Raw genomic sequence first — 14,003 nt, 5'->3', positions numbered from 1 at the left:
AAATGGAAATTCATAATTTTAATACAAAGATTAAAAGAGCTTATTTATCATAATTCTAGAGAATAGAATCAGAGTAGCACTTGATGGACCACGTGACACAAATCATGTTTTTGCGTGTATTGAGACCAAATATTTTTTTTTTTGTTTTCAATCTATTAAACTTGTTGTTCATTTCTTATGGTATTAATCATAAAACTTCAAACACCATGAGTACTACCACGACTGATGAGTCATTGTCTATGTTTTTTGATGATGATTTTAATCCATCTGCATATATTGATACATTAGTTAATTCAATTACCAATCAAAATACACCACATAATACAACCACACCAATATCAGCATATTCCAAGAATTCATTAACCAAATTATCAAATGATATTTCACATTTAATTACTCATCTAGATTATTATACTAATGAATTGACTAATGAGAATTTACAATCAAAGTTAGATATGTTGGATAAATCCAATGTTATTATTAATAATAGTGAAGATCATGGAACCACTAGATTACAATATCATGTACATGTTTTAAATAATGCCGTGCTTTCATTACAAACAGAATTAACAGAGGTTAATAAACAGTTGGATAATTCAAATATAAATAATGAAGCTATACAAAAATTAATTCAATTAAAACAAGTCAAGGCTAATTTGAATCAAGTTTTAAAAATATTTGAATTGGTTAGTAATTCAATATCTCAAAAACAATCATATACAGTTGATGAGTTTCAATATGCATTAGATGAGTTGTTTAATTCTATAAAACAACAATTACAAAGTAATACTAATAATGAAAAGTTACTACAACATGTCGATAAACTTTTACAATTGAATAACTTCTTCAATCATATATCGAAATTTAATCCAATTTTTAGAAAATTTATTACAAAACTATCAAATGAAAGAGATTCATATAAGAAATAGGTAGATTTTAATATATACAAGGAGATATTCAATAGTGGAACAATCAAGCTTTGTTTCTTTCAGCTTCTTCTTTAGCCTGTTGAGCTTTTGATAAGTTTCTATTCAAAACATCTAATTTTCTCATTTCTTCACGAGGATCGAAATTACCACTTGATAAATTATCATAAGTTTCATCATATCTTCCAGTGGATAAAGGAGCATTACCTCTCATTCTCTTTCTCATATCCAACATCCCTTCTTTACATTCCATGAAAGCTCTGAAATTAGCTTTACATAATTCTGGTAAATCCTTTTTCAACTCGGGGTTTGTTAAACATTCCTTGGGAGTATTTCTATCTAGTAGTACACAAGGAGATCTTTGTAAACATATAGCAAGAGCTTTTCTTTGATCTTTGCAACTAATTTAAAAAAAAAAAAAAAAATAGTTAGTAATACAGTTTCACGCCAATAAACCACACGTAGGGTCAAACATACCTGGCACCCATGACTTGTTTTTGTAGTTTCAAGAGTATTGGTGATATTATTCAAATGGAGTGATTTTTTTTCTTCCTCTTCTTCTTTTCTTCCTTGCTTCTCGACTGAATGTCACGTCGACTCCGCGGGAAATGAAAGGACAATTAATTTAATTTTTTATTTTTTTTTGTTCGCTTTCGTTATACTCCACCAATTGCTTATTATTCATTTTACGACAACTACCCACCACGAGATAGATATTGTCATTGGCAGGGAAAGATGACAATTACATTCATACCGGGTGAAGTGAACAGAAATAACCATTCTGTTGCTCAAACAAATTGGAAAAATCATCATATAATAGTATATGGATCAGGAAACAATTTAATAATCACAGGCGGTACCATTCAACCAGCAAATAAGAATCCTAATCCATTCAATATTGATAAAAATTTACAGACAATATACCTAAATAGAGACCCTCAATCAATTGACATTAACCCAAAGAATGGGTATATCATCATTGCAATTACTAATAAAGTAATTGTTTATAAACCAATGAATGAATATATGAAAATTCCAAAATGGCAAAGTTGTACTGAATTCGAAATCCCTGATGATATGACAATTAATTGTGTGAAATGGGCAAATGAAGAAGATGAGATAGTAATTGGAACAAATAATTCCTTGTGTTTGTATCATTTGTATAATGAATATGGAGAATGGAAATACAAAGAACGATGGAAATCTTTTGAAGTTGCTCCTATTAAAAATATTGAAGTTACTCCCAATTCCAAATTAATTTTAACAACTAGTGGACCTTATGATAGAATGATTAAAGCATGGACAAGAATAACATATGGAGATGAAAATACAATGTTTGATTTAACGTATTTACCACATCCTGAAGGGACATATGTGGCTGATTTTATTTGGAAAACAAAATCCACCGTAAATGCTAAAAAAGAAAATGTCATTGATCCATATATGGCAAAGATTAGAAATATTCGTGACTATATTGATAATGGGAATTTAGATGATGGAGAAGTTGTTTATTCATTTTGCTCTGATTATAAATTTAGAGTTTGGGCATCATGTGAATACACAGGGCATAGTCAAATCAACAATTGGGAGACATTAGATTTATCTCATGAATTTGAAAAAATAATCACTATTTTTGTTATTGAAAACCATCTTTTACAAGAAACTTTGATACCAGCTTTGAAAAAGAAATCCAGCCATTTGTTCAATGATGTGAATGTAGATGACATGGATTTGTTATTTGTTGTATCTGACAAAGGAGAAGTTAAAATATTCGCGATTACAAACGCATCACAATGTCCACCATGTAATATCAAATTTACAAGAATTGGTGGTGATTATGCCTTTGGTAGAAAAGAATTCCCCTTCATCAACACAATAATTAATGAACCAATCACAAGCAATCTCATTCAGTCAGAAAATTTCATTACCAGTGTTGTAAAACCGATAATTATCAATGGAATATGTATATTGAACGAAAGATTGCCATATTTATCTTTGCTTTTACATGACAGAACTAAAAATACAATCAGATTTGAGATTCTCGACTTTGAAAAACTTGTCAATCATTCAGAACTAGATGTGGTTTTAGTTAACAAATTCCAAGGTCATACAAAATCTATAAGAAAACTAGTCAAATCAAATTCGTCATTTACCCAGAATAATGTATTGCTTTCGATCCTGAATTTTGCTGAACATAATTATATCTGGGAACCAATGATTTTGCAAACAAATACTATGGCGGTTACAAAGAGATTTCTGGTAAATGTTGAATCTGGTATTTGGAACGCTGTTATCTTGAATGATGTAGAGCCACCAGTTGACTGGAAAAGAAGACATATCATTGTGACAGCAAACAAGGATGGTAAGTTCAGTGTTTGGGATTGTAACGGGTCTACAAATGATGACAAACCAGCTGATCTTATCACGCAATTGAGTTTAGATTTTGTTAAAGAACCAAGAGTGTTTTTATTGACTGAATTCCCTGATAACACCGATTCTTGTCGACAATACTGTATTGTTGCAGTGTATGAACACGATCAAGTCAAAGCATGGAAACTTGCATTAACCTATGAGAAGAATGAAAAGATCAAAGAGATTACATTTACTCAACAAGATATTTCTCCACTTCCGCAAGACGAACTTATTTATCAGGCAACAGCTGTTGATGTGTTTGTATCAGAAGCAAATAAAAGTCTTGTAGCAGTGATTTCAGAAGAAGGGTTATTAAAGAGTTACACGCTTGATTTTTCCAAACCATGTATTGAATGGAAAATGAAAACAGAGTTGGCAACAAATATCTCCAAGGCTAGTAAAATTCACGGGTCTACAATTATCAATAAATTTGCCGTGGTTGATTCATCAGGATCTAGATTATCAGTTTGGGATGTTACGCAAGGGGTTTTAGAATACGAAGAAGTATTCCCTGAAGAAAATGGTCCTGTTACGGATTTGGATTGGACATTCATAAGTGCTACCAAGAGAAAAGTGACCGCCAATGCGATATTATCTGTAGGGTTCAATCGATTTGTTTTGTTGTACACTCAATTACGATATGACTATACTAATAATATCCCAAGTTATGCTACATTGGAAAAAATCGATATATCAGATTATACTTCCCATGAAATTGGAGATCTGATTTGGTTAGATCATGGTTATTTAATCATTGGATCAGGTAATCAGCTTTTCATTGATGACAAGTGGGTCAAATTAGGTTCTAGTACGATTGATTCTACCATTAGACAATTGATGTCGGGATACATCACTAATAATGATTATGATGATGATAGCGTTGATTCAGATTTTGAAATGGAAGAGAATGATCGTGGGAAAAATGGTAGTTCCAATATTGATGATATAGTATTTGATGTTTCATATTTGGTAAGAGTTCTTAATGGTCCATTACCCATTTATCATCCTCAATTTTTAATTCAGGCATTATTTATGAGTAAAATCACTGGAGTACAGAAAATTCTTGTACAATTATTCCAAACTATCAGAAGAGGTGACACAATTACCTGGGATTTGAATTTAGACATTGAAAGTGAACTTTTTAAAGAGAAGAAGAATGAATTACAACCAAAGATTCAAAAATTACAAAGAAGAATGTCATTAACATTGGATGTATTTTCTGAATTCAATGCTGAATTAACAGATTTGTTGACAGAAAAACTCATGAAGATATCTCTTCCATTGTTAACTAGACATCAACAAAGTACATTGATTTCTATAATTGCTATTGTGAAAGAATTAAAGAAAAATTCATTATTAAATTTAGATGATAATGGAATTAGATTTACTATTGGATTCAAATTATTCCAACTTTCTACCAAACAAAAGCATCTTTCAATGAGAGATATCAATTGGGCTTTGCATTCAGATAACAAAGAATTATTACTTCAATCAGTTAATGATTATTATCATAATCGTCTTACATGGGAAATATTAAACAAACGGGTTTGGTTTATGAACCAAAACAGCCACACTTACCACAATTATTGAACAAATGGCAAGAAATGAATTTAGTGATTGTCGAGATCCAAGTGGGAAAATATCATTGTTTTATTTAGCATTGAAAAAGAAACAAATATTGATTGGATTATGGAGAACTGTACATCATGCGGAACAACAGAAAATGTTGAAATTTTTAAATAATGATTTCACACAACATCGATGGAAATCAGCTGCTTTGAAAAATGCATTTGTCTTGTTGGGTAAACATAGATATATTGATGCTGCATATTTCTTTTTATTAGGGGATTCACCATTGGATTGTTGTAATATATTAGCTAATAAATTAAATGATCCAACTTTGGCTATAGCTATTGCTAAAATCTATGGGAAACTGAAGATTAATGATGAAAAAAATGAACTTTTATATCAAGTTATCGAGAGATATGTTTTACCAGATGCTATTAAGAATGGTGATAGATGGACTACAAGTTGGATTTTTTGGCAAATCAAAGAAAAGGAATTATCTATTCAAGCATTAATTAAATCACCAATTGATATGGTTTCCAAACATTCTAATTTTGATATACCTAAAGATTTACAAGTATCCACTAAAGGACAAAGTTTCTTACGTGATGATCCAGTATTAATTATCTTGTTCAATGATTTAAGAAATAAAAAAATCAATTATCTTAAAGGATCCTTAAATATATCCAAAGATGAAGAATTCCAATTTATTATTAAAGTCTGTATGATTTATACAAGAATGGGGTGTGATTATTTGGCTTTAGAATTACTCAGAAACTGGACATTTGACACAAAGGATGATGATTTAAAGAAATCTGATCAAAACAATGGAGGATATCTAAATAAAGAACCAACACCATTATCATCCGTAGCTAATCTTAAACCACCAAGTTCACAAGCATTTGAAGAACCCGATATGAGTTCATTTGATTTTGGATTTTAACATACATTATTTGTACGTAGAATAGATATAATTGGATTAATTATACGTTCCCAAGGTTTACCAACAGTAATTATAATTGCAAATATGAAAAATGTATACATTCTTGAAATTAAAAATCCATAAATCATATGATAAGTCATTGAATTTGAAATTGCCAACATGATTTGAAATAATTCACTTGTTTTATTCCAAAATTCAATTGACATTTCTTGTCTTAAAATCAAACCAACGATAAAAATTTTTAAAAATTTTATAAATAATTTAATTATAAATTGATCCCATGAATAAATCCAATGATTTACAATATATATAAAATCAAAATATTCAAATTCAATTCTACGTAATAAATCAGGATTTTTTTCATTTTGTTGAATTATAAGATTACAATAAATTTTATTTATTGAACAATATTTTTCAGATATTAAAATGATTTTAAAATTCAGTTTAATGTTTTCAATTAAATGAGGATTAACAAAATTAGGTAGAAATATTAATGATAATGTGATTGGGATAACTATAAATATAAAGAATTGTAAATCAGATAATACCTTTGTCATGATAATGTTATTATTATTGTACTAAGATTCATTCATGGAATTATATTACAAAGTATATTAGAAGAAATAAATAAAAAAAAAGGGGGTTTGGGAATTTTTTTATCACCTTACGTCACAAGACGCGGGGGGGGGGACAGAAAAATTTACACATACTATACGACCAATAGTAGAATAAACAAAATAAAGGGAATCATATCCATACCAACTACTATTCCGGTTCACAACCTGAAGTGTAGTTACTCTGTTGGAAAGTTGGTAGGACTTATCAACTGCTAGTTTGTTATGTATATTCAGTTTCAATTGATGATAAGTGGGACAATAAATGTACTACTGTATTTTTTATTAGTTCATGCATACATCAATGTCAGATAACGATACAAAATCAGTTCATCACAATTCAAATCTGATAAAATAGTCATATTTAAACTCTATCAATAGTGCCAATAAACCCCGATACTTGAATAATGGATATTACTTGTGGTTTTGAAATGGTGTAATAATAACTAGAGGCAATTATCTGTACACTGAGGTATTATGAATACTAGTAGTGGAATTCGATACAGGTTGGAACGTATGTCAATTGTAAAGAAACAAATTCTACTTGAAGAGTTTGTTATACATATAAATTGGTGTCTGAATCTCTGAGACGAGTTAAAGTCCATGGGGCATGTTCCACTGAACATAGTTAGGTCGATAATATTATTCAAAATCAGACAAGGAACACCTGGACAAAACATAAAATCAACCTCTAGCCTATTATAAATACACCATTAATAATATAGTACATTCACAAATTCAGTAGGATATTCTAGAAATATAATAATCACTTATATCTACATTATTTAAATCCCCCAAAACATACTGTACAGCAATTTTAACATTTTGTATGGGGAAAAGAGAGAGATTGCTGTCAAAAACTTGTAATTTTTCGTGCGTGAACCAAAATTGAAATCATGGGAATAAATTGATTGAAAACACTGACGAAGCCGTTCGGGAATACTAGACGTCCTAAAAATTGGAAAAGGAAAACGTGTCAGCATGAAGGTATTTTAAATTTGAATGGGCTGGACTATGTATTCTGTCATTTACTGAAAAAGCAATAATCCCCGATAAGAGAAAAAGATTCTTTGATTATGTACTTACCTATAAATTCGTTAGTTTTTCGATAAATATATGATAGCACAGGATAACAAACTATAGTAATCAAAGAATAAATACTAATTTCAATATTTCCTTCATCGAATATTAATATAGTAATTATTGAATGGCTTTTTTATTTTCTATTGATAATAACAAGTAATCAACATACGCAATTGAATAGCACTAAGTACTACAATCCTCATAGCATTTCAAGTTGTGTAAGTATCAATCTTAAATCTAGTAAGAATATCCAATATTTACTTGAACGGTTAATAGTCAACAAAGTAGTAAAAACAAAAAAAATTTAATACAAAAAAACCCTACTCGGGACTCGAACCCGAAGTCTTCTCCTTTTCTCCTGTGACAAATAAAATTTTTAATGACAGTAGGAGGGAGACGCGTTAACCATTACGCTAGCAGGGCGAATCTTTTTTCAAATGCCAAGGCCAGAAAATAATTCCATCCAAGTGTCAGAGCAACTTGGACAAATGACCATTTTTGTGGTAATTTTAATTCTTGCTACCATGTACCTACCAAAAATTCTTAAATCTACTTTGAGCGCTGTTCATCTGAAATCATTACATGCTATCATATACATCTGGGTTTTTCCCATGAGTCATGCGAATATAAAACTTATATGGATCAGTATCAAATGATTTGGTTATACAATAACATTGATTAACCCCGGCGTTATTGGTTAATTCACCGAATATTACCAAGCCTTGGTGGCTTTGTCAATTTGTCAAACCGTGGCTGTTTGCCAAAGCCATAGAACTAGAAACGATAGTATACTGGAAGCCGGTTCTATTGTCGCATCGACAAAACTGTTCCACTAAAGATCTTCTATTTGATACTACAGTTTTTCCTTTCTCGTTGTATTATGTCGTTTAACATACCTGAGATTGATAGTAAAAATATTACTTGCGATGGGCTTATGAGGCTGTGATACAATATTTCTTGTTCGTGAAATCATTGTCATATATCTTTTAAAAATCTAATCAATAACTATTATTCTTACAATAGTATCCATTAGAAGTATTTGAAATTGTTCAAAAAAAAAAAAAAATCTTCCTTGTTGATTTCCTCCCCTCTCATAATTTCAATTGAAAAATACTAGGCAAATTCGGATACAATTTACCTTTGCTAGTTACCAATAACAAAGCCCATTATCACTGAAGGCTGTGTAGGCTAGCAACCAAGAAATATTTTGGAGCCGTATTTTGCTTTTTATTAATGGTTTATTCGAATATGAATTACAAACAATGAAGGGATGATGCCACTGATCAAAAGCAATAACTTACTGGATTAGAAGTGGCAAATTGTGTTAATCATTTCTATTACACTTTGAATAGAGTGACTATTGAACTTTCGGCATTATATCATTTCAAACCCCTTACAAGCCTCAAACTTGTAGATTAATTAATACTCATGATAACTAAATTAAAGCCTAAGAAGGAATATTATTATTACTATTTTTTTTTTCGCAGTCAATACAATGACCCCATCTACAGTAAGGGCACCAAACACAAGAAAAAATATATACAATATACAGTACATGTATAATAGAAAAAGATACTCAGCCTCTTTTTTATTCAGATGTTCTTTTACCTAGCCGGATAAATGACACAAAAGAAACCAGAATCAGATAAATCCATAATCAACTATATTGCTTTAGTAGGGTACCACATCAACTACGATAGTTGCAAAAAGAAAGTCTTATTATGGATCTATTCTTGGCTCGTGTATTCTTCTTTTTTTGTTTGGCTTTAAGTATTGATTTACTCCTCATTATACAATGGTTATAGTTACACATTCGTATTCCTCCCCCCCCCCCAAATAAAAAAAAAATAATAATAATGGAAAAAGAAACAACTCTAACTTTAATTCACACTGTTTGGTGTGGGATTACGTTTTTACAGTATAAAGAGCAATCAACCGGAACGAAAGGATTGAATCAATCTTGATATCCGATGAATGACTTTTGAGTTGATGTCATGTCATTAATGATCTCTGGTAAAGATCTTGTAATGGATAGACTGGACCAAAGTGGTGCTACATTGAATATTACAATAACAAACCATTATGTAAGCAGTCTCTTTTCCAAAACAAACGATACAATCGGACATGAAATTCTGTTTTTCTTAACGAATCACAGGCAGTGACACGCCGTAATACCACCACTGAATGCTTTGCCTATGTGTCTTGTGATATGAAGTGAGCATCTAGTTACTAAAGAGTAGTATTGGGTTTAATAGGGGAGGGAGAGGAGCACTATTGCATTGTCTGATACGAGTCAAAATAACAGTCGTATATTCCTTATGAACACGCATGAGTTATCTGCGGGTGATAAACTTCTGATTTGACTTGATTTGACTTGATTTGATTTAATTTAGTTTAATTTAATATCACTAAATGATAATAGAACAGATTATAGGTTTTAGATTAATTGACGGTAGAGATATTTAGAAATTCCATTCTATTATACGGCATCAATTTATGTACATACAGTATGTGGATGTCTCCTTGTGATTTTATTGTCGGATTTGTGTTGTAGGTGCACATAACTGAAACTCTTTAGTGGGATTCTCATGCATCAAAGGATTTATGTACTGTGCATGTGGTCGTGTAGGTGTGGCCAAAACCAAGGGAACAAGAAAAAAAAAAGAAAGAGTAAATTAATTGTTTGATTGTTTTAAACAGCACAGCCACCTTTTTTGCAATTCATTTCTTCTTCTTTGCTGTACAGCAAATGTTGCATTCTCTATAAGATTTTTTTAAGAAAAAAGCAAATTTATCGTTATCTCATATACGCGTCCTATTCTGTCCCCCTTCTAATGCAATTGTGGTTCTAACCATTTGTCGAACTAATTCATGAGAATATATGGCCAATCCAAGGCACAAGAGGACCGACGGAGTGGTGGGAGATGAGCGGCGCTTTCCTTTTTCTTTTTCTTTTTCTTTTTCCATTTCCTTTTTCCATTTTGCCATTCTCTTTTTTTTTTTTGGCTCAGTTTCATATCCGCCCTGGACACATAAGCAAGAATCTAAATTAAAAAAGTAATGATACCCAAATTCAGTATAATAATCACGTAGATTCTCCCATTTCTATTTCATTCCCTTGAATTTTTTTTGATTTTTGTTTTTGGATGAAAGTTTCATGATCTACTTTTTTTTATTTTATTTTTAGTGATATCATTCTAAACATTTATTTTATCAAAAGGTCATTTACAACAGTTGTTATTATTATTTAGCACAGCATTTTATCTGTACCTGAACTGCTTTACTGTCTGAATATTTGATATCATTTATTCTTGATAAACTTAGCCTTATTTCATTTCAGATTCCCTGACATATCTTCAGATTATTATTATTATTATTATTATTGTTGTTACTACTATTGTATTGTTTTGTTAAACACCGAAACGAAACCGTGAGAAAATCAAGCAAGGGAAAAAATCAAATAATAAAATAAAAAGTTCCAATCAGTATAAAATATTTCATAAATTTCTTACAACCAATTTTTTTTTTTTGGATTTTTGATTTTTTGAAATTTTTTTTGAATTTTTTGACAACCATTTATTACCATTTGCATATTAATTATTACAACCACATATTAACTATTATATTATCATGTCTCCAAAAGCTCATGCGGATAAGCCGAGTGTTGCAACTACTTTACAACTACCAGCATATGACAATGACGACCAATCGTCTATTCATTCAGATACACCATTAAATAAAGATACAAAGGGTAGCCCTGTCGAAAACACCACCACCGATCTAAGCGATTTTGAACATTATCTTCCTAGTACTTCCAACAACAAGGGCCACAAATTAGGCGCTATCCATTCTGCAAAACACACAAATATACTATCAAGAAGCTCAACAAGGCAGTTGCAGCTGAATTTCCCAATTTCATTAGAACAATTATCCAGTTTACATGATCCAAAGTCTTTGAAAAACTTGTATGAAATAGGCATTGACAGGTTGATGTCTAGTTTACACACTTCCTCAAGCGGGTTGAATGAAAATAACCAGGGCGATTAGTCCTGCGAAGAGAATATTTTGTGCAACAATACTACAAAAGTCAAAAACTTTTCTTCAGTTGTGTTGGGAGGCTTTAAAGGATAAAGTCTGGTCATATGTGTATGCAGCCGTTGTTTCATTGGCTCTAGGGTTGTATGAGACTTTCGGAAGTGGTACCCATTACGATGACGAAGGTAAACCAATACCAAAAGTTGACTGGGTTGAAGGGGTGGCCATTTTGGTTGCCGTCTGTATTGTTGTTTTGGTTGGTGCTGCCAATGACTACCAAAAAGAGCGACAATTTGCTAAATTGAATGCCAAAAAGGAAGATAGAGAATTGATTGTTATAAGAAATGGCGGTGAACAAAAATTGATTTCCATTTACGATTTATTGGTTGGTGATGTCATTAATTTACAAACTGGTGATGTTGTGCCGGCTGACTGTATCTTACTTCAAGGTGAAGTTGAATGTGACGAAAGTGCTTTAACTGGTGAATCTCATACTATAAACAAAGTCCCTGTTGATGAAGCATTACAAATTTATGAAAGCAAGTTACCAACCGATGAAGATCTCGGAAGTACGACTGTTAAATTTCGTGATCCATACTTAATATCTGGTGCTAAAGTGTTATCCGGTTTGGGTAATGCTGTTGTCACTGCTGTCGGTACTAATTCTATTCACGGTAGAACTATGATGAGTTTAAATCACGAAGCTGAAACTACACCAATGCAAGTTAGATTGGATAATTTGGCTGAAGGTATTTCCAAATACGGTTTCCTTGCTGCAATCGTGTTATTTGTCGTTTTATTTATCAGATTCTGTGTTGAAATTGCTCCAGGTGGTTCTCTACATGATGTAAACTCAACCGATAAGGGTAAAAGATTCATTGATATCATTATTACTGCTGTCACCATTGTTGTTGTTGCTATTCCAGAAGGTTTACCATTGGCCGTTACCTTGGCTTTGGCATTTGCCACTACTAGAATGGCACAAAATGGTAACTTGGTCAGAGTTTTAAAAAGTTGTGAAACCATGGGTGGGGCAACTGCTATTTGTTCTGATAAAACAGGTACTTTAACTGAAAATAAAATGAGAATTGTTAAAGGTTTCTTTGGATTGAACAAATCAAATGAACCGTTGGAATTCAATGATACTGCTACAAACCAACACGACCCAACTTCATTAGATGTTCTTGAACAAATCACACCGGAATTGAAAGTTTTTTTGACTACAAACATTACCCTTAATTCCACTGCATTTGAAAATTCCGAGTATGATGAAGAAAAGGCTAAGCTTGCTAAACAAAAACCAGTTCAAAAAAGTTTTCTTGCCAGTCTTTTCAAAAAGGGTCCACAATCTAACAAGTTTGAACAAATGGGTACTGTTGATGAACCATATTTGGGTAACAAAACTGATTCTGCTTTGCTTATTATGGCCAAAGAAAAGTTCCATACTTTTTCTTCTGGATCTTTAGATACCATCAGACACAATAATGCCACTGACATTGTTCAAGTTATTCCATTTGAAAGTTCCCGTAAGTGGGCTGGTGTTGTAATGAAGATTACAAACGGTTACCGTGTTTATGTCAAAGGTGCTGCTGAAATTGTGTTCAAGAACTGTGGATACGAAAATAATGTTAACGATGAATTGATCAAGTTGGACAGAACCAAACGCGAAGATGTCTTGTCCAAGATTGATGAATATGCCAACGATGCCTTGCGTGCCATTGCTTTGGGACACCGTGATTTTGTTGGTATTGATTCTTGGCCACCAAAAGAACTTTCCTTGGAAAATAATAACAAGGAAGCCGATGCCACTAAATTGATTGATGTTAGTTCTGCTGCCAGTGAAATTCACAAGACATTTGTTCTTGATGGTTTGGTTGGTATTCAAGATCCATTGAAACCAGGTGTTGCCGAAGCTGTTTTGCAATGTAAACGTGCCGGTGTTACTGTTAGAATGGTCACTGGTGATAATATCAACACTGCCAAATCCATTAGTAAAGAATGTTTCATCCTTACCCCTGATGATTTATCCAATGAATATGCCTGTATGGAAGGTCCTGTGTTTAGAAAATTGTCTCTTGAAGATAGAAACAAGATTGTTCCTCAATTGAGAGTTTTGGCTAGATCTTCTCCAGAAGATAAGCGTATTCTTGTTGATACTTTAAGAAAATCGGGTGAAGTTGTTGCTGTTACTGGTGATGGTACTAATGATGCTCCAGCTTTGAAATTGGCTGATGTTGGTTTTTCCATGGGTATTGCCGGTACTGAAGTTGCTCGTGAAGCTTCTGATATTATTTTGATGACTGATGATTTCACTGATATTGTTCAAGCTATCAAATGGGGTAGAACTGTGGCCACTTCTATCAAGAAATTCATTCAATTCCAGTTGACTGTTAATATTACTGCTTGTGTCTTGACTTTTGTTCT

The 14,003-nt window shown here is 32.0% G+C and overlaps 5 protein-coding genes and 1 non-coding gene across 6 annotated transcripts; 4 read left to right on the top strand and 2 right to left on the bottom strand. All coding sequences in view use genetic code 12, as the record gives it.

Moving 5' to 3' along the window:
• Positions 1-83: 83 nt before the first annotated feature.
• CTRG_02187 (Golgi transport complex subunit) lies at positions 84-929 on the top strand (the record flags this gene model as incomplete). The annotated part of the gene is made up of 1 exon (XM_002547844.1): positions 84-929. One exon carries the CDS (start codon positions 84-86, stop codon positions 927-929), a length of 846 nt encoding a protein of 281 aa, XP_002547890.1.
• Positions 930-1,661: 732 nt separating this feature from the next.
• CTRG_02186 (uncharacterized protein) lies at positions 1,662-4,928 on the top strand (the record flags this gene model as incomplete). The annotated part of the gene is made up of 1 exon (XM_002547843.1): positions 1,662-4,928. The coding sequence occupies one exon, from the start codon at positions 1,662-1,664 to the stop codon at positions 4,926-4,928; it is 3,267 nt and encodes a 1,088-aa protein (XP_002547889.1).
• Positions 4,929-4,932: 4 nt separating this feature from the next.
• Positions 4,933-5,847, top strand: CTRG_02185 (uncharacterized protein; the record flags this gene model as incomplete). Its single annotated transcript, XM_002547842.1, has 1 exon — positions 4,933-5,847. The coding sequence occupies one exon, from the start codon at positions 4,933-4,935 to the stop codon at positions 5,845-5,847; it is 915 nt and encodes a 304-aa protein (XP_002547888.1).
• CTRG_02184 (uncharacterized protein) lies at positions 5,844-6,404 on the bottom strand (the record flags this gene model as incomplete). Its single annotated transcript, XM_002547841.1, has 1 exon — positions 5,844-6,404. One exon carries the CDS (start codon positions 6,402-6,404, stop codon positions 5,844-5,846), a length of 561 nt encoding a protein of 186 aa, XP_002547887.1.
• A 1,456-nt stretch (positions 6,405-7,860) lies between these two features.
• CTRG_06414 lies at positions 7,861-7,967 on the bottom strand. The gene has a single exon. It is a non-coding gene; the product is annotated as a tRNA-Arg (tRNA).
• Positions 7,968-11,568: 3,601 nt separating this feature from the next.
• On the top strand, positions 11,569-14,001 carry PMC1 (calcium-transporting ATPase; the record flags this gene model as incomplete). Its single annotated transcript, XM_002547840.1, has 1 exon — positions 11,569-14,001. A coding segment is annotated over one exon (2,433 nt), but the record flags the coding sequence as incomplete, so codon positions are not given.
• Positions 14,002-14,003: the final 2 nt, after the last annotated feature.

Source organism: Candida tropicalis (assembly GCF_000006335.3).
Source record: "Candida tropicalis MYA-3404 genomic scaffold supercont3.3, whole genome shotgun sequence".
Taxonomy (NCBI): Eukaryota; Fungi; Ascomycota; class Pichiomycetes; order Serinales; family Debaryomycetaceae; genus Candida; species Candida tropicalis.
Note: the sequence above shows the minus strand (reverse complement) of the source record. Positions and strands in the feature narration are given on the sequence as shown.